The 21,915-nt window shown below is 44.0% G+C and overlaps 1 protein-coding gene across 1 annotated transcript in view; it reads left to right on the forward strand.

The window, feature by feature from the left end:
- LOC142564753 (ionotropic receptor 93a-like) overlaps positions 1–21,915 on the forward strand; it is a 28,842-nt gene that overhangs the window by 5,444 nt on the left and 1,483 nt on the right. Inside the window, exons 2-4 of the mRNA XM_075675901.1 lie at positions 229–373; positions 9,191–9,408; positions 16,812–17,095. Coding sequence (XP_075532016.1) covers positions 229–373; positions 9,191–9,408; positions 16,812–17,095 — 647 coding nt within the window. The remainder of the gene's footprint in view (positions 1–228; positions 374–9,190; positions 9,409–16,811; positions 17,096–21,915) is intronic.

Raw genomic sequence — 21,915 nt, forward strand, 5'->3', positions numbered from 1 at the left:
CATTCTGGCGCAATTAATTAGGACTCAGTGCTAAGCAGGTCACTGACTTTGCGCTTGGGAAAGTGATTTGGCGAGGGGATCTCACCGGTACCACGATAAGCCTGCACAAGAAGCCGCACTCGATTGGTCATTTCATCCTGGTATGGCTTAGCCCTAACCAGAAGACTGTGAAGTTGATCACTGTTGCTTCCCTGATTGCCAAGAGCTAAATTTGCTATCTCTTCCTAGGTGTGGTTCGGCCTGTTCATTTCTATGCTGATTATTTGTGCGACGTTCACTCTCGACAAGTGTGTTCAAGAAAAGAACACGGAAAGCATGCTTCGAAAGTTTGGAAGCAGTTTATGGCTTTGCAGCACGTATTTCTTCAATGCAGGTGAGTTCATCTTCAGCTTCAACTGGGCAGATAGCTTTCCCAACAAATGTCCGACACACTTTTCCACTGCCCTCTTAATTTTTCTGGAATTAATTTCTAGCTAGAATAAAAAAAAGGATGCATATTGATAATTCCTAATAACGGCAAGGGAACGGCGTTCCACACAGCATCGCAAATTATGTAGGACGGCGCTTTTATACGCATCTACAGGAATAATTTAAATTTAAATGAGCATTACAATAGAAATGTAAAATAGCGTCTCACTGAAATGGCCACTTTTATCTGGATCAGTGCTTCACATACCTGTAGCCATTATCCGGAACATATTTAAGTGTACGGTGAATCGTCTCAAAAACGTAAACGTCTGCTCAGGTAGACACCTGTTAAACAAGGCCAAGAGTAAAACTGAAAGGCATGTGAAACACAGCTCCGGACAGTGATGGCTCTTTCGCTGAAAGGGCATTCCAGATATTTTCTGTTTTTGTATTTAAAACGAGAAACATTCTAATATAAGAAAAAGCGTTTCCTATCTTGGCAATATCCTGTGGAACGCTGTTCTTTTTAGGTAAATGTTAAACATCTCGCAAAAAATGTTCTACACATAGCCGGAGCCTAATTACACTGACATTACAAGTAGAGAAATGGGCGACAACTCGTAAGATGTAATTCTCGTTGTTTTAGAAATGTCTACAAGGAGAATACCTTCGTGCATACTCGTTTTGAAATAGGCTTTTCGAGCGCGCATGTCCGACTAAGCCTACTTTTTCAGTTAGATCATCGGAAATTTTCCTCTTAAGTTTCACAATGTGCTCTCTAAGAGTAATTTCTATGTGCCTTGCTTATGGATACGCAGCACATCGCTCCTGCTTCCACAGATTCAAGACAGTCCCGGAAATAAAAAGGCTTCACATCATTTCTGACCCTTAGGCGAAAAGCTATAAGCAGTGAGGAAGACTAACACAAACTCGTTTGCCTGAGCATCAACGTGTCACCATTAGTTTTGGCTGTGTGTCAAGTGCTCAGGATTTGCTTCCAGCTTCGAGAACTGAAAAACAATTCAGATAACTGCAACTATTTTTGAAGTTGAGAAATAAGTTACTTCTTGTTTCTTATTTCTTTTTATTTGACTCGAGTACACTTTCCTCCGGGGAAAAAAAGTAACTTAGCGTAGGGAAGCTCTCCCTACGCTTCGTCGTCAAGGTTCATTAGACAAGAAAAGTTCAGCGATTTCAGGGCGGAGGTTCTGCAAATAAGGCGTACTTACGGGTTCCCCTTTTCTTGTACTGAAACAAAACCAAGTGAATTTATGCCTGCTTCCACTGCACATCTCCCAGTCGCTTTATTTTAGGCTGACATCGTAGGTACACATCAGTCAAACCCAATTTCCATGCTCATTAAAACAATTGGAATACCTCCTAAATGCAACGCACTTACAAAGTTTTCATTTATTCATTGACATGTTTGACGTGCGTCTTTGTTGACCATTAAATTCTGCTAAGTGCTATCGTGAGCAATATGGGTGGGAACACGCGAACGCGTGGCAGTCAGCCTAAAACCCGACATGGGGCGATTCGCAGCGGCCGCTGTCAGAAACAAAGTGGACAGGGTGCTGCTGTTCCGCTAACGGTTCGCACTCCCGCCTCACAAGCCTTGCTACGAAACGGCAGCTGATTGCGTGTCACCGGCCGTTAGCAATGGTATATGTTCATATCAGTGCGCGCAGCCGCATTCAATGAACCATCAGGCTACGTAACTACTGAAGGACCGGCCTTGAAGTAGCCTGCCGTGACACACAGGGTTTGCTCACATTTAGGAGGTGTTGGCTGAGCATTGATGCAGCTGTTTTGTTTTTCGTGGAATACGCTTATAAAGTAGACCAAGGCTGTCCGTGTCTAGCAGTCATCGGTGTTTCAACGCCTAATGATGTCGCGAACGCCTTTGAGCGCAAAGATGTCGTGAAATTGTCAATGAAATGTTACACGCAACGTAGCATTGCTGCCTTGACAGGTTGGCAGTTCAAGAGCTGCCTAGCATACCAAGATGAAGGACGCATTAAGGATGCACCACGCGAGAGGCGACCCCGTGGCAGGTCGATGAACCAAGACCTACAAATTGTTGCTGCAGCCAATGAGAAGCCATTTCAGGGTTGGAAGGATGTGCGCAGTACTCTCGACCTGAAAAATGTAAGTGACAGCCCGGTACGGCGAAGGTGAAGGGAAACCGCACTCCGAAGTTAAGTCGCACCTCAGAAGCCCCTTTTCACAGCTTCCAACAAAACTGCTCACCTGAAGTTCGCTGTCTATCACCGCAGGTGGAGAGTGGCGGAGTGAAAATATGTACGCTTCTCAGACGAATATACTCTCTCGAGCCGAAGGGTGACCAGCAGAATAAAGTGTGGCGTATGGAGAACACGCGCTTCTTTCCGCAAAACATCAAGGAGGTGGCCGTAAGCGGACGCATGCCGGTAAACGTGTGGGCGGCTAATTTTGCGTGACGTCCTAAGTCCCATTGTAAGAATCTCTGCGATATTTACGAATGCTGCGTATTGCACATTGGTGGAGCAAGAGATGATCACATATGCATTGAATGGTCTACACCCGCATGTGTACTATATATTCCAACAGGACTTGTCTCTTGTGCATACAGCAATGGTCGAGACACGTCTTTTAGATGAACGACGGATAATGCGCCTTGAGTGGCGTGCGAACATGAACATGATAGAATATGTTTGAGCACGTACGAAGGCTAGGCTTTCCACGCTCTCGTTGAACTTGGCGACCACTGATGAACTGTGGGAAACTATACAAGAAGAGTAGAAACGTCTTCAAAGTGGCACAGCCTTCGTCGAGGCTTTCTACGGGTCTCTGCCAGAAGGAATGGATGCCGTCATTCAAGCCGGCGGAGCCATGACCCAATAAAGCTCGCTCACACTAGGCCGACCCGACACCGACTTCGGTGGGCTGACTGTCGGCGACAGCGTTTATTTTCCTTCGTGTCGACTCCTCTGTCACTCTGTGCAGACGCCGACAATCTGCCGATAGTCGGTCGAGGGCTTGGCGTTGGTACATTGCGACAGAGGTGCAATGTACCAACGTTGTACCTCTGTCGTACAACGTACCCTGTACCATGGAATGTATGTTTATTTTACCAAGGTAAAATAAACGCTGTCTCCGACAATCGGCGCACCGAAATCGGTGTCGGATCGGCCTAGTGGGAGTGAGCCTTTATTATCCCACCAAACGCGCAAGAAAAGGGCAAGCTATTGGTAATATAATTGGGTACTTTTTATGTGCATTAAAACTTTGTTACCATGTTGCAACTGGTCAATAAAAACTTTTCAGCCTGCTGCGCGTAACTTCTCTCCGTTCAGAAGACCCAGGACACAACAAAATAGACATAAAAAATATTACTTTTTCCTGCGCGTGAACGTTAATACAGGCGCCACAGTATCAAGCCGGTAACACTGCCAGACGTTCTGTGCGTGTCATAGAGAGAAGTATAGAGAGAGAGAGGTAATTTGCGCAGAACTATAAGAAACGCATTGCCATGCTCTGCGTGCTATAACCGGCTTATTATCGCTAGCGGTAGGTGAAAGGTAATCATATGCCGTTTCGTAGCAACGCAAGCGAGGCGCGAGTGCAATGAGTTAGTGGAAGAGCGCACCCCCCCCCCTTTCGTCTCTGTTTTCGACAGCGCTATGCGCGTATCGCGCTAACTCGGTTTCGAGGCTCTTTGCAAAGCATTCACGTGTTCCCGCTCATATTGCTCACAATAGTACACTTGTCTATTGCAGGTAAGATGATGAGTGCACCTCATGCTTTGGTCTTTAGCGCCCAACACAGAAAACACACATGATCTAAGCGTTAACGAATATGAATAGTTCTTTAAAATTTAAAGATCAGGGGTTAAAATGTTCTAATAGACATACACGTGTTCATCAATAACTGTCGAACAAGTGATCCCGCTGGAGGAACCGTTCAACAAAGGGACTTATATTTGTAATGGAAGCAACTGATTTCCTTAGTCGCATTCCTATACGCATAGCTCTCTCTCTCCTCCCCCAGCAGCAGCAGAGGAGTAGAATAAGTTTATGTGTCTAGTAAGGTGATGAAGTCCCAGTGATTACTTTAAAAAAAATTATCGTGGATTATTTAGTTGAGATAGAGGGGAAACTCATATGGGCACTCTTGTCTATTCTTCTAAAGAACATGGCTGACAAAATCATCATAAGTTAGGTAGCACTCTCCTGAACTCTCATTACCCTTCTACAGCACTAAACTAGGATGTTCTTGAAATTCTGGAGAATTGAATGGCGTATATTGACAAGCTGCTACATACAAATGTTTTGAATGTCTGTATTGTTGTGTTATTCGGTACTATAGTCATGTTTGCTATGAGTTGAAAGAATAGGTTCTCAGTATTCTTTGTAGTTCCGCCGAATGGTACTAAAAATCGAGTTGGATGGAATCGAACCCTCATAAATTTCCACTGAACTATAGTGTGTGTGAGCAAAATGATAAAAAGTGGGGCTTAACAGCGTCTGCTATGCTGGATGCGGCAGGCATTTTCTCATTTGGTGCAAGCGCCTGCGTCGGATCTAACGTGAAGAAACGTAGCTCCATCACGCCAGAGAGCGGACAGAAAAATTTTAATCTAGTATTGCTTATTACGCTTGCCAATGGCTGCACATTCTTTTTTCTGGGTGGGAGGGGGGGAGCTCAAGCGAATATTCATCCTGGTATTGCTTGTGTATCTAACAGTAAATGTGTAAAGCACTGACACGATATGTTGGAATTCCCGTTTTTTTACCTTAAGCGAAATTTCGAACGTCCTCAAGTCTATAAAAATACTGACAGGCCCCAGAGCGTCTTGAGTAATTTACTGTATTACTTCTTTACAGAAACAATTGCTTTTCCTTCTTGACAGCACACAAACACTCGCCAAAGTTTGAACAAAGCAACTATTCCTTTTTATGTTTCGTGTCCCCTACAAGTGTCTTGTTCCCATAAACCGTGGCAAGTTGGGTCGGGCCTTATGTACGTAGTAGATGGCGCAAAGATCTGGTGTATATCTCTGGCAGATTTCCACGTGTCGGATTAGGTGCAAGAGGCCTCGACTGGATTAATAATGATTCCAGAAGAAGCCGGGACGAAAGTGCTTATTCCCTGGCGATGCCAGTCGCAGAGTTCCAATCAATGTGGTGACCCACGGTAAAGAGTTCTTCAGCTAGTGCGCTCGTGGTGGCGTGTCTCTTAGTTGCGTCATTTTCATGCTGCTTGATAATCCGCTTGAAGTAGCCTGTTTCTCCGATGTACTATACATTGCAGTCTCGACAGGGTTTCTTATATATCACTCCAGGACAGCTTTCACGTTCCAGTCCATGGGTCTTTCATGCGTACCAGTTGGCTTCTGAATTAGTATGAGGGCAACCAGTTGGCTTCTGAATTAGTATGAGGGCACGTATGCGACTTGTATGTCATAATTCTTTAAACATTCTTGCAAGCGTTTCGCTTGTGCCGGCAGCACATAGGGAATGGGTGCAAGTTTTCATGCGATGAGTCTGTTTGGCTTCGGGACGCTCTGTGGAGCGGCGTTCCGGCTTGCCTAGTAGTTGGTGAGGGTAGCCGTTACCAGGAAGATCACGTTTTATTTTTTTTTTTGGATTCCCGTCTTGTGGCGGATTCACCTGAGTAAAGACGAAACTCACGCTTGAACAAGGAGATCGCCACAGACTGTATCAGTTTCGGTAAGCATGAGGAGGTTGCATCATAAAGTCACCGCACACTGACTTGGTGCTTTTCATGCTATCGTTGCATCTGCCAGACGCGGTTGCAGCCTGAAAAAAAGCGCGCAGCGTTCTCTTTAATTTGTTAGGAGAGACGTCATCATAACGAGCATTGCAGCAGCGCTAATTCCACAAGTTACTTTTTCTATCATGGCGGCACGGTAATGTCGACAACGCCAGGTCCCAGATTTTAAAACAAGCTTTCGTAACTAATTAAATACGCTTCAGGTGTTTCTCAACCTTTACACGTGGTAACTGTCTGTATTTCGGAAGCGATAAGCCTGTAATGAAAGCGTTTCTAAAATTTCAAGATAACTAGTTGGTGCTCCTCTAAAGAAACATTTAAACGGGCAGGTTTTACAGTCATGAACGCCAGCCTATAACTGCTAGCCTGAAAAAAGAATTGCGCAATCTTTGAATTTTTCTGCTGCTGAGATATGACGCAGAAGCTTGGAGATTAACATAAAAAGCCGTGGAGGATATCAGTGCGGATTAGAATGGAGGCAGCCGATACTCCATTTGACATTAGGTGGTGGAAATGAAATCTGACAGTGCATGTAATGCGCAGAGTCTATGACCGATGTAGTATTAGAGTTACGGAAACGGTGGCGAGGCAAGAAAAGCACGGCCGAGGATGGCAGAGAACTAAGTGGTGCGATCAAATTATAAAATTCGCAGGCATAGCCTGGTGTCAGCTGGCACCAATTGCCAACTGAAGATTGATAGGAGAGTTGTTCAACCTGTAGTGCACACAGGTAGAGTGACGATTACGATGATGATGATCGACGTGGTGTTCATGCCTTTTAAACACGGCGTACCTTGCTCGATCTTTAACTTATCAAGGCGCACACAGGACGGGCAAAACACGCTCGTAACATTAGTAACAGAATGAGACCCCTGTCACCTATTCTTACGTTGTGAATTTTCTTTGCTTCATTTCAGGTAAACTTGTCAGAACTAGCTAGAACGTCTGTGCTTAATGCACTCATTGTGGCGTGGAGCACTGTAATGCGAAATGCAGCTGCAGCATAAAACTGGCGCCTGGCGTGCCGGGCTGCAAAAGACGGCCGAGAATTAGGTGTTGTGATCAGATCAGAAAATTCGCGGGAACAAACCACAACCCAACAAGGCCTCCTTAATATTTCAAATTTACCTTTCTCGATTAAACCCTATCGGTTGCCATGGCCTCAATTTCTCGTTCATAAGGTAAAATATTATGGTTAGGTTGGCACGACAATGTCAGTTACTTTTTCACCTGAATACACAATGCGACGATGGCATGACTGAGTGAAATAAACGTCTCGTACCTGTAGTGATTGTTGTATTGTCTTCTGTGTGATATTCTATATTTAGAAGGCCCACCGACTTCTTTGGCCTGTTACCTGATGTAACTGAGTTATCTTGCATTGTAATTTCTTAATTTGTTGCTCATACATTTTCTGTGATGTATTGTTTTTAGTGTATATATATATATATATATATATAAATATATATATATATATATATATATATATATATATATATATATATATATATATATATATATATATTGCTATGCGTACCATTTAGCTACAGCATTGTTACATTAGTGTTTGTTTATGCTTTGAAAATATTGTTTTTTGCGCTAAACTGTCCTATAGGATCAAACAGGTAGCATCGATGTTCCTGCAGACCTTTTGAGTTCTATTTTCGCTGTGTCCTAATCTGCAAAAACTTTATATTGACAGGTTAAGGTACTTATCCACAAATATATAAATAACTATAATATGAATAAGTAAATGTAAAAATAATTTGAAGAATTAACCCATCTTACGATGCGTGTCCATGGCAATTTCTTTAGCACTCAATCAATATATCTGTGTAACGTATTGCCTCTGCCGAAAAGCATTATCCGGCATTTACTGCAGTTACATTCATCTTTGGGGCTTTGGATGGATGGATGGATGGATGGATGGATGGATGGATGGATGGATGGATGGATGGATGGATGGATGGATGGATGGATGGATGGATGGATGGATGGATGGATGGGTGGATGGATGGATGGATGGATGGATGTTATGAGCGTCCCCTTTGGAACGGGGCGGTGGGTTGTGCCACCAAGCCCTTGCTATTATACTGACTAATGTCCTACCTAGGTTAAGCAATAAAGAAAAAAAAGACACTGAACTACCACAACCAAATTTTGTGATCATCTATTGCGGACTGTGCTTTTGTACGTCTCCGTTTTTTCTCGTTTCCCTACTTTTATTCCATCAATCATCTAATCGCCTCTTACTAATTCCTATTGCGGGCATGTTTATTTTTCCACTGCCCTCGCTGAACCCAAGTGCTTCAAGGAGGCCAGTGGCGCCTAAATCGACCGCAGGGTAGACGTCTTCACATTATAATACAGCATGATCCATAGTCTCCCTAGCTTTACCGCAGCAAGCACATGCTTCTTCTTCCGTCTTATATCTCGCTTTATAGGTGCGTGTACTCGGGCATCCCGATTTCGCTTCGAAAAGTAATGAGCTTCCCTTTGAGTTATCAGAAATTGTTTCTTTCCTGATTTAGTTTTTTTCCTCTTAAGCCACACGCGAAGCCTGCTTGTGGCTTTCTTGAGCGCCTTCAGTGCCATCTAGAGGCGCCACCGCGAAGCCTGCGTGTAGCCTCCGAAACGCATGGCACGGCGGGGCGTGCGAGCACTGAGAAACACGTGATGTGGCAGCTTGGCTCCTCTCTCGCGCTTCTTTCTGGCCACGCTAGGCAATCTAGTGGCACTTTCCACAAGTCCGCGCTTAGTCTCTACGACGAAGAGCTGGTCATGTGTTTTGTCCCATTGCCACTTACTCCGTGACCCGAGTTATTCCGGTGGTTGGCTTCGAACTCTGTTCCCTCAGCACGGTAGTCCGATGCGCTGCACAATCGACCATGGGCTACCCAGTGTAGGCGGGAAAATGTTTAGAGACAAGCACAAGTGATTAGCCCTCAGAAAGTGCTTGAAGAACCCCAAAAATGGTGACGCAATAACAGATACTTTTCTGTCGCAGCAAAACATGAAAGGGTGACCAACGTTTCGACCAGGATTCTGCTCGGATCGTGGAGTCTCTTCCTTTTCGTATTGGTGACGTTGTTGAGCAGCCGTCTCGTGAGTACCATGCTAGTGAAGAGCACCGAAGATCACGTGGACAACCTTGACGACGTGCTCAGGTTTCCGAAGCTCAAGATCATTGTTGAGAGAAAGACTGGCTTTGAGGATTTCGTCATGGTGAGCACCCATAAAATAGACGGTTCTTTCTTCTGTGCTCCTAAGACACCATGGCGCTTGCCGAAAGTGAATGGTGCGTAGTAAGCTCTTGCTGCGGATATCTCTTTATATAAATTAAAATTTAAAGAGATTTTATTGCCTTGCAATGGTGACGGTCAGTAATCTTCAAAAACATTGTATTGTTACCCTTTGATAAGTAATCTCAACAATATTGTTGACAAAATGCCTGCAAAATGTCTGGCAATCTGAATATTAGTATGTTGCTTTAAATTTACGTTTATTTACCGGCCTTTTCAACGGTGATACCGAAATTAATGTGCACCATGAGCGGCGGCACATCTTTTGATGAGAAAACGTGCCGGCATCGTCAATCTTTTCATAGCGAGCATGACGGTAAAATTTTCGCCAATGTGAAAATTGTTTCCTTGTTTAAGCGAAGACATATTTTTTATAACCATTGAAGTACGTTTTAAGAACACCCACTGAGCTTGGTACAGCAGCTACCAAGCACCAGTCTTGGACCATACATTTACATTTAAGAGGCAGCTTAACAATACGTTTGGCCTACTGTATCCCGCTTAGTTTATGGGGAAGCGTTTTCCGATTTTATTTGGTACGTATATGTGCAATACAAAGAAGAAATCAAGCACTAAGGATTGTAGGCCAAGTCATTATTATTTTTGGCAGTTAAAGGGTTAAGATGAAACGTATTATAGGGTAACAAGAATGTCCAGGGTTAAGATAATGTAGAGTGGATGTTGATGATAATCTCGATCTCATTCCAACAAGGTTCCACTATGTAAATGTCGTATATTTGCAAATGTGGTTCCACATATCAAGTGTTGCCTATGCGTAAGAAGACGAGGATGTTTGACTTATTAGTGAAACATACTTGGAACAAAAGGACGAGTGCAATGTAGAAGCATTGGTAAAGAACTACCCCAAAGAAAGAGCCGACATTCAATGTTATTCGTTCAGTATAGGTCCTACATAATAAAACGACAGCCTACAGTTCTTCAAGGACCTTCTATTTTGTAGCGTAATAGAAAGCCTACAATTTCGAAGCTTCTAAACGGGCAGTGGCAGAGTAGAAATGTCAGAGTAGAAACGAGCAGTGTAGACATCTTTAAAGCAAAATATTTTGTTGTGAGTTGTATCTCCTTAAAGCTCTTTACGCGCGCCGACAACACTTATTTGTGGACGCGTTGGCAGTCTCGAAGGCTACGCATGTTTCGGCACTGCGATATTGCATGAAATAAGAAGATTCCTCCCTGCGCGGTAGGGAGGAATGTCTGATTACGTGACGTTACAGAGATTGGTTGAACTTTATCACCGTCGAGCGACGCCGCATGTCACTCTTCGACCACTTTGAGAGGCGAATTAAAAATAAATGTCCCAATTCGTGGCAAACAAGCGCGCTCGTTTTCTTCGATGTCACAAACAATCTTTTCGTTCCCGCCGCAATTCAAAGACATGTTCCGAGTGGTACACTCTCTTAAGTGGAAAATTACAAACACATTTAAATGAGGCAGTGGAACCTCTGTGGAACGGCATAAGAGCATAACCTTGAGAACATGGCGAGCCAAAGGTGAGGAAAACGTGCATCACACGCTATATTTAGTTCCGTTACGTATGCTGTGCTCATTACCCACTCGAAGCTGCGATGTGGATCGAGATGCAGTCACAGGGGTGAGGAAAATGCAGACAGCACAAGAGACACGCGCAAAGACCTAAGTCAAAAGCGGGATTCATCCCACAAGGCACACGTATTTTATGCGTTAATACGTAAAACTAAAGTACTTTGTTAAATTAGGGGGAGCTCGCGGTGATATCGGTGATTGTAAATCGGTGACGAGGAATGTAAATGAAAAAAATATTGCCGAGTTTTACAAACACGGCAGGTGAAAATTCAAGAGCGAAATTCTGCATAATAACGAAAAGGGGAGTGCCTTGCTATTTGATGCCGGAGTGGGCTACCTAAACACAGAATGATGGTAGAGCAAATATTCGCCGCAAGATAAGGCATGTGTGGGCTGGAAAAGAACTCCAGAAACGACATGGCACATCAGAATTCCAAGATATTGATCCAGGGAGACCCGAAGTGAGTGTCCACGTTCCAGAAACGTCGGGATTATAAGAGGATTGAAGGATTCACTGGTGAGCAGTCGAGATAATTAGGAGGCGATCGTAGTATTGGTGTGAAAAGGAGGGCAGAAATCGATAGAGCCGGAGTAATCAAAAACAAAGTTAATGGTACAATATAGCGAAAGGTTTTCAGTACGAAAGCTAACATCGAAATAAGATGGGCAAAAGGCTAGGCAGCGATAAATGTATAAAACTTTATTAAGTTAAGCAGACTGGTCGACTACTTCTCCCCACCCCGGTTCGACGGCGATGCCACTAAAAAAGAACATGATAATCATCAGCGTCCTTCCAGAAGGTCTAAACTGCCTAAGAGGACTGCACGCAATCCTGCTTGTCTACAGCTGTTCCACAAGCTCTTTGAAATAGTGTTTGCATCTTTCCCCAGATACTCTACCCGCCCTCATGTAGGCCGAGGTGTTATACGAATTGCTGTTTTAATCTCCGCGCAGTGCTTGCTAGATTTCGGTATCAAAACATGAGGATGTTTTGATGGAAAGCAACACCACACATAGGTAGGCAAGAACTTCTGTAAAAAAAGTATCATTTTTCATAATAGGAGCTCATCTCACGGAACGCTGTCTTGACATGCAAACATGTGGCGTGAAGGTGTATGTGAACGGCCTTGTCGGTAATTTATGACAAATGTAACAGCATAAACTGAATGATGAGGCCAAACAGTTGAAGGCGAAGCGCTGTTGTTCCAACTGAAGAAATCTCAATGAATTATTTGTAGGCATTGAATAGCTCATCTCTAACGTCTGCAAATTATGCTTACTTACTTTAGTCACATAAACCGCAACCTGTTCACACCCTGGACGATGCGTGTCTGTAGAAGTGAGCTTGTCGTGAATGCAGGTCAATCTATCCAACATTTTTAGCTTCTGAAAATTGGCATGTCAAATTTCTCTTGCTTTGTCTTTTCATCTTTTTTGTACTAGGTACAATTTACTCCGATTTACGTCTTGTATTGTCTACAGTTATCACTTCGTTGGCGCTGTTCTTCGCAGAAAAAATCAGGAAAAAATATTTCTTCTATATCGGTGAATTACCCATCTACAATATCAAACCCACCACTCTTACCACGATGTGACACTTTGCATATTATTTTACAGCGAAGTCATTTACGGCTAGCTGATTCGCCTGTCTGTCACCTGTACAGTGCAAAATCCTCCGGCGCAAGCCCATGCGCATATATGAAAAAAATAAAGAGAGGCGCGCGATTGGCTGCGCCAGTTGTGACGTCGTTGCTCTCCGTCGCAGTCGAGCGCATGCGCAACAATTTCTCTCCGGCTCTGAATGGACAGGCAGCTTTCGATCAGCAATACCATGAGCAGAACTGGGAACGAGCTCGTATAGACGTGCCAATGCTGCAGCCCGGGCACAAGAATAGGCTCTTGCATCCGAGCGCAAGCAGCAACTGCGCACCGAGAATCCGGTGGCTTGCCAAGCCGTCGTTTATTGAACCATCGGGATTAACCGAATGATAAATACAGGGGCAACAAGTTTCAGCTTCGGCAGTTAACCATCTGCACAAGGGTCTTGGGCGATGCTTTCTTCTAATAATCAACCATTAATTTCGAAACTAACGGCACGACAGTTTTTCAAAGATTTAGTGATTTCAAATTGATTTATTGTTCTGTTCTGGCGTCCCTTAAGTGCCATGCCTGCGGAGTTCTTGTCACCCAATTGTATCGTATGATTTCCCTGACAGGGCATCTTTCCATAATATTGCGGTCCTTTGTCCTTGTAGTCGTGTCATGAAAAAGGGAGTGGGGTCAGTATAGGTTTTCCAAACAAAAGGAAACTTCACCTAGCAACAACAGCATCCACAAAGCAGTCGGAACTTGATGGACAGCTAAGCTATTCCACCCTTATCAGTCAGACAAGCTTCCTAGGGATGTACCTATTCTGTAAGCGTCCACCTAGTGCACATCTCCATTTTGTCTTCTGCTGAATTGTTTATTGGCTGCGCGCGCCTCTGTCCTTCTTACACGTGCCCCAGTCAAGCCAATCAGAACGTCAGAAGCAGATTAATTGGACATGTCTACCAGATGGACACTTACAGAATACCCTCCTCTCCCCCTCCGTGAATTCTTCCAGCCTCACATACGGAGCGTTCAAGTTGTAAAAATATAGGCAAATAATTTTCCAAGATTTCATAACCACTGGAGCAGAACTGAATCTTTCGGGCCAGAAAATAATATGCTGGAATAATTAGGTCAGACAGGACCATTTTCTGCCTGGTGAAATTAATTAGTAGTCGATTTATTTAAACTTATTCGGCGTTAACTCTCTGGCATTGACAAATTTTCTGCCGATAGAGGACCCTCTATTTCAGCATTTTGTTTGAGATATTTCGCAATATTTGTCGATGAAGCAGAAAGGTAAGATACACGCGTTAATAAACGAAACTGATATTCCGAATTTTCTGTTATTATCTTAAAGCATACATATTTTTGCATTACGCATCAAACGTATTCACAAGGCCACGCACAAATGATTTAGTGTGCACGTGAATTCCCTGCGTAAGTGGTCGGAGTTTTAATTTCGTTTTGTTTGCAGGAAGTCAAGTAAGACAGTTTAACTCATTAGAAGGAGAAAGTTTTGCACAATCAAGCTTCTTAACTGTAGCCTCAATAAATATATGGTTTGTTAATGTAAACCAGAAACGAAAAGAAAGACTTGACGAGATGGAATGTCAAGTGATGATGCGCTATGTTGAGCAAGTCAGAAAGTAGACTACAACGCGAAAACCGTCACGTGACCATTACAAACCGGCTGCTTTAGAGAATATAAATGTAGGTTTTAGTATTGCTTCATTACTACCTTAAACAGTTGTTCGTGGCTCGGGAATAACGTATAAGTTTGCGCGCAATTCCGGATAAGGGGACATAAAAAAGATAACGTCAGATGATCGCTCCAAAGCGACTTCTCAGGGAGTATAAATGCAGGTTTCATTATTGCTCCATTACTACATTAAAGCATTGTTCCCGATTTTTGAATAGCGTAGCTTTTCCTGCAATTCTGGACAAGGGAACGTCCAAAACGAGACAACTAAAGTGGATTCAGAGCTTTACGTTCCTACATGTGACAATGCTTACATTGTTTCTTTGAATCAATAGCGTAGGGGAAAGTTTGGCTGACTGCCTCAAAAATGCTCAGCACTAAAATAGACTTGAATTTTTTTGTTATATTTTAGATAAAAACTGCACCGTTCTGCAACAGCTCGGCCATTGCTAAACGTGATACGTACTAAAGCTCGATTTCTTCCTTAATAAAGATAAGTTGTCTCGTTCATCGTGATTATTATTAGGCGCATGCAATATGGTAATGTACAGGGAGTAAGTACCTGACTAACTAGAACCACGCAGGGTGAAGAAGGGGAACTTTTGCGTTTAGTGTAGAAGCAATACAGAGTAGGCAATTTGGTAATTCAGTGAGGTGGTAATGAAAGAGAAATGAGGTGAGATTGGTACCTCTTGAACAGGTTGCACTGCCGATCTGTGACTGAAGCCGAGGTCCTGTGTAGTCGTGTCTCCCTACTCATCAATGTGAGAGATCGAGCTAATTCTTATTTTCTGACCAAACTGCTTTTAGCGCGCAAAAACCACGCACATGAAACGGAAAAAAGCAAACACAGGTTCAGACTTCGAGCTGAAGCTTTATAATTCAGAAAATGCTATTTATACATAAAGAAGCGATCCGTAGAACCAACATTACAAATGCAGAGAAAGGTGCAAATCGGCCACGTTACCAGTTTTGTAACTTTGATACGGGCTACTGATGTCACCTTCTTTTAATGCGCAGCTCTTAGATATCCGTTCCTGCGTCGAGATGCGTCGTCTGCTTCGTAAACGAGCGTGCGAGCGCAGCGAAAGATGAAAGCGAACGCGGAGCGCAGCGGGGGATGAAAGACGCGAGGGCTAAAACGGAGGAGGAGGTTGCAGCCACAGGCAGAAAGTGAAGGAGGAGGGTACGGCGTAAGAGTGAGAAGGAAAGCATAGGACGGAGGCGGTGACAACCACGTGGCACCAGAGTACGGCATGTCGTCTCGGAGGTCTGTCGGCTGCGGCTGCTGTGAATCGCGCCCGCACTTTGCCAACGCGCTGGCTCTTGCTGTCTCAGGATCAGCGAGGAATCCTCACCTCACCTCGCTCCGTTCGCAACGTGGTGCAGGAGGCAAATTCTCCGCGCCAGCTGATACATTGCGAAATGAAAACACGTACAGTGCTGCACTCAACTTTGTCGTTATGCAGTATAGTAATCGCCGGAGCATGTTTTTTTCGGTCTGTTTGCGATATAGATTCTGTCTCGTTTGTTTTTGTCAAAATGATGTGGTCCCCGTAATAAAACTCCACTTGGAAGTTGGCCCACGAGCACTATGTACGAGTGCTTGTGCAGCACCGGGATGCAACCGCTGTGACTTTCTGACTTAAGAAGGCGGTGTCTCCTCAAGAACACATACGTAATCAGAATTCCTGCCTTCTCTCTCCCTTTTGCAGTATATTTACCACATCTCGACGTATAGGGCAGCAAACAGGGCAAGGCCTATGTGAAACTACTAGCCTTTCCTTGCATTGTTCAGGACAACATTCATTTAGGCTAGATGGTGCATATTTTAAATAGGAAGGAACAGCGCCAACTAAGACGGTCACGAGAGGGAGAACGACACAGGACATCTTTATCTTTATCTCGGATCTTGTAACTTTATCTTGCATTTTTATCTCTATAGAAAAGTTGCTCTAGTGGCATAAAACGAGTGACTAGGTTATCACACTAAGTCATTTGCGGGAATTCTAAATTTTTGAAGTTTTATCACATTACTGGATGTTGGCCTATAATCGATGCATTACTTCTGACGCTATTCGTTAGCAATTGTTTAATGATCTCCGTGACCCTTTTGAGAAACAGTATTCTACTTTATCTGAGAATGCAATGTACGTGTTCGGCACACTTAGTGCCATGTTGGCATCCCATGAGCCGGCTAATGCTTCGTAAGCTGCAATCATTACGTGCGCTCAAGGTGCGAATCAATAGGAGAGTCAACACTGAAGGTGCTGCGTTTTCTTCCAGCACCAGCCTACGCTAACGATTGTAATACTTCCAAGTCTGTTTAAGGCTCGCCCTAGTGGTCTACATTTTCTGTTTCTTTAGGTGTCATTCTCACCTTTTTCCCCTCCCTCAACTCAGGGTAGCAAAACAGATAATCAAGTCAATGTCTGCATTTTTATTGCCCCCCTCTCTCGCTTACAATACAGAAACCAAAAACTCCTTTCTTCAAAAAGCTTCAACGCCATGTAGTGCTCGTCCAAGGTTCCATTTATCCCGGAGCAGTGCAGGATGACGTGTTCGACCGCGTCGAGGGCGGAGGTCACGTGGTCCTGTACGACCGGTACCTCCAGGACGCCACGCTGGCCGCACGTTACACCCGGCGTGGCCATTGCAGTTTCAGGCGAGCACGTCAGAGCTTGTACCTGCAGCCCGTGGGCATGATGCTGAGCAGGGGCCTGAATCCAGACATCAAGCACACCATAAAGACGCAGTACGTAACCTAGAAGCGAGGAAAATGGCTGGAAACGAGGGGCCCCATTTTTAAGTTCAATAGGTTTCTTTAGAAGCCGAATGAGTTTCACCGTACCTGAGTGATTGTGTTACCGCTCAGGAATTCCTGTTTGTGTGGGGCGAGCTGGGTGGCCCTTTCTGCGTACTCCCCAGAATCCCGGTTTGTGCATGGTGGGTGGGCGGTCCCATGGGCGGACATCCAGGAATTCACCCTTTTTGTGTGGCGGGGTGGTGGTGCAACTTCAAATGGGGGTGTACTAGAGTATTCAAGGAAGTGTAGCTTGCTTGTGACGGGCTTAATGGGTACATCGCCCATGAATGCGAACGCGTGGGATGGTTTGCCGCCGGGGCACGAGGACGTTAGCATTCCTTCTCACGTCCGCTCTGCAGCGTTCTCTGTGTTCGCTTTGCCTCAGGTATGAAGATACGCGTTGTGTTTTCAGTTTCTGGGGGAGGGGGGCAGTGGGGAAGAAAGAAACATTGGGTACAGTGAATATTTGTAGGCTGTGTAAACATCTAAAGTGCAAGCAAGGAAAGCGTCTAGTAAAAAAAACTAAACCTTTTATTAATCCGCTTGAAGTCGTTGGCCTTGATTGTTCTTTATTACGTTATGTACTACGGCATAAGGCTTTAAATATCAAATCACCATTTCAGTCCTAAGTAGGTATTATTTATTGATTTGCTGGTTCGTTCAAAGCATTTCAGTGACCCGCAAGGTTTCCCGTATAAGTCTGACACGCATCGCTGCCATTACCATCGCCTAAAGCCTGACCGCAGCCTTCGCTTTTCCACATAACTGTTTCATGAACTATAATGCCTTTATTATAACGAAACCTCGCAAAATGACGGTGCACGATACTTACAAATATATTTTGCTATTGATTTTTGTTTTATTTGAATCTTGATTCACTGTAAGACCGTCATTATATTTCCTGCAAACACATATATCGCACAACAAACAGCATGCTTTATTTTGTGTGAGAATAACAGTTATTATAGAATTAGCGTCTGGAGTAAATTTTCACGAGATACCGTTGTCTCATTTACGCTGCGCGGTAAATTTCTCCAGTTACAAAAAAAATTAAAAAGGATACGCTCTTCTCAACCATTACCTTCACGCTGCTTCCTGATGTGTTAATTATTACCGCGTTTTCCCGAGCATACTCTAAGGTTACACAAGCTTAAAAGCTGTAATTTCGCGGGGTGCCGACATCTATGGGGGCGGACAATGCATAATTTTACTTCTTAATATGGGAGGCGCGCTTGACGATAACGAGCTCAGACAGCGCCTGCGTACTTTTTTCCGTGCTAAATCACAAATCAAGATAAGCTCCGCAGTGGACCTTGTTGCGCAAAAACAATTTTTCTGGCTCCTTCTGGCAGTTGTGGATATTCTTATGGGGTACAAGTATACAACCTAAAATATAAAACACCATGACAATATGTGAGCGAATGCTGCACCTTCATAGATTTTTGAAGCTCGATGTAGTCCAGCATGCGTAAGAACTTCAGATTCTGAAGGCGATGAAGACGTTATGGAGCCGTTGGTCGAATGTGACGTTATTGACTCTTTCTTTCTTCTAGCAGCCCTTGTGAGAGTGATTTTGACGGCTTTTCGTATTGACTACAATGTGCAGGTAATAAATAATAAGTACTGGTTAACATGAAAGTATAGCCCACTGGCTGCATACAAACTATATCACCTCGTTTATGTCGTAGCTGATCGCTGTGTACTAGCGTAGAAAAGCTTTCTATATGAAGCCCAAATCCGCCCCTCTGTACTCTGTACCGGGGGTTGACTATAAACTGGAAAATACGGCATTTCTTGTTTTGCTGATTAGGCAGTTGCGTGAAACTGTGAAACAAGCATTAACGCATTGCGCCATCGCCAAAGTTAAGGCGGAGTCCAACTGTTGAGCATGAAGTTGCTGTATTCCTCTCGCTCATTTGCATAGCCTCCCCGCTATATTTAATGGGCAGTAGCAAAAAAACTGCACGAAGGGCACATTTACTAGTACGTATTTTGAGGATGTCTGTGCCGCTGCGCCAGAAAATAAAAACTTCAGAGATTGCAGAACGTTGCACACTGCCGCACATAAGCGTAATTACAGCGTACGCTTTTACACGTTGTCACTTTGGCGTAGGAAAATTTGTGGTTAGCTCAATGAAAACACGTACACTGAAGATGGATGGCTCGAGTGTTTGGCTCCTCAGTCTGAGCAGTGTGTTCGTGGGCACGCCCCTAAAGGGCCTACCACGCCCTTGTGCAGTGGTAACTCTGAAGAGCATGCAGCAATACCCAGTTTAACACTTACAGTAAGGTAAAGTCGCACTGAAGGAGCGTAATAATTTTTGATATGTCGGATTCCTTGCTAAATTTGCGCAACTTCATAACACTACACGTAAGGCTAGATTGTATATCATTTCCTTTAAACTAATAATCTATTCGGTTAGTGAAAATGAAGTACTTCTTTGTGGAGGGTCGGCGAAGAATTTGTCCTTCCCATCGTTTTGTCGAATGGACAAGCGTAGACTCAGAGGTACATTTCTCTACGTGCGACAAAGAAGCTCTTGTGTCTTGCTTTACGTGGCACTGATAGCCTGTTTAGTAGATTGAGTCATACCAGCTGTACGGGCCTTTTTTGCTCATGGGATGCCGTATGAGAATTTCACGGGAAGCGTGGCTTCGACAGGTATGGCCTGGCATGTTTGCACCGCGTCCACCTGAATGTGGGTAGCGAAAAAAAATCTCGCTGTTGGAAAACTGAGCACGCAAGATCGCCACTGTGCTCTGTCTGCAATCTACTGGAACACATGGTGCATCTATATTGCTTTTGCAGCCATACCCGCCGTGGTTGCTCAGTGGCAATGGTGTTGGGCTGCTGAGCATGAGGTAGCGGGATCGAATCCCGGCCACGGCGGCCGCATTTCGATGGGGGCGAAAACACTCGTGTACTTAGATTTAGGTGCACATTAAAGAACCCCAGGTGGTCGAAATTTCCGGAGTCCTCCACTACGGCGTGCCTCATAATCAGAAAGTGGTTTTGGTGCCTAAAACCCCATAATTTATTTTTTTTAATTTGCAGCCAGTTCATATCAAAATAAGGTACTTAAATCGCAGACTGTGGCATGTGCTTAGCACGTGGGTTCACGCCGCTTGTGCGCTAAACGCGAAGGAGGTGCTTTTAAGTTTGCTGAGGGATGATTGCCTCAAAGAGAGACTTTAACCAGTTGTTGCGTTACCTGTCGTATCATGTTTTCTGTATGCTGCGACTCTGTGAGGTGCATTGGATTTCATTATCGTGATTTCCACTTGGAGTGGAATGCTAGACGTGCCACCAGACAGGCCTCTGCAGGATTCATTAAAGAGCACCCGCCCCCTCCCACCCTTTCTTTTAGCTGATCACATTGCAAAGACTTAATTGATCCGGACCATAAGAAATGTTTCTATCATTTAATAAACCGCAGGAAGTAAGAGAATGAGAGAGAAAAGGTGCATGTGTCCACAATAGCTTTTGCGGTGGTACACTTCCGTCTCAGTAAAACGCTCGTAAGCGTGAACTATTCTTTAACGATTTTCGTCCTATTTTTTCCCACGATGAGAAATTTTTGCACTACTTGCATCACAACGAGCAAAAAAAGAGAGAATAAAGCGAGAAATCCTACTTAAGATTTTTTTTTCAATCAATCGACGATATTTCTCACGAAGAGGAAGACATCCAGTTTGTGATGAAAATGTGATGATGGCGTGAAATATCGTGTCAGAATATTTTACTGTAGCTTTTGCGCCACTCAACAGAGTTTATAGAACCATGAAGTAGCCTTCAGCGTTTTGCGACGGATAAAAATTTGTCATATATTCAGGAAAACCATAGTTATCTACTGCGCAAGGTCAACAAATTATGTACTTGGCATTACTCGCTCACCATTCTGAGAGTAGTTTTCGAGATGACGTGCGAAACGGTGTGATTCCTACGAAAATCATTTGACCAGGATTACCTAGGTTTCGTATATCGCTATGGCTTTATCATTAGTTGAACGTTTCTTTCTATTGCACGTGGGAACAAAGAAATCACGAGCAATTGTGCGAGCTGGAAAGGTCTTCTTTGAGAGAGTTGATAAATAAGGTAGCTAACAGTTTATTTCAATGTGTAATGCAAGAGACGTCGCCACAGCCACGCCAGTCAACTGCACTTTTCTAACTAGCACGCATACCACCGGTACCCTGATATTAAGCAATAACCAGCTTCCCCTGCGCTCATCTTAGTAGCAGTGGTGTAACAGCCATTCGAACTTTCGGAGGAAATCTTGGCACAGGCGAAAATCTGATGCGGCACCGCTATAACCACTTTTGGCGCAATGTCTCAATATTAGCATAAACGGCAGACAAAAGCAGCAAAGACGGCTTTATGCTTACTAATGCGAAAAGAGGATGAATTCTACTAGGCTAGTTTCATTTATTTTAACAGAATATATTTCTCTTTACGCGGTATAAAGCCACTTCTATTACGTTGACTTGAAACAAGGCGTGTGTTCGCACGCTCCGTGTGCTTCAAGCGAAATAAAATGGAGATCGCAGAACCGGGATGCGTACGGAAGATCGTAGCCTATAGGACATGCACAAGTCCGTCTTCACTGTGTCTAAATCAATGCTGAATAAAAAAAAACTGGTGTTACAGGGAATACGTCTAGAGGTTCCCTTATTTCCAACGTGGAAAGCTTCTTCTGCATAGCTGTTCATTCGGCCACGTGAAAGCCGTTGAAGTTACGACCACAACATCCACAATTCCGAGCGCGCAG

Source organism: Dermacentor variabilis, chromosome 11 (assembly GCF_050947875.1).
Source record: "Dermacentor variabilis isolate Ectoservices chromosome 11, ASM5094787v1, whole genome shotgun sequence".
Lineage (NCBI taxonomy): Eukaryota > Metazoa > Arthropoda > Arachnida > Ixodida > Ixodidae > Dermacentor > Dermacentor variabilis.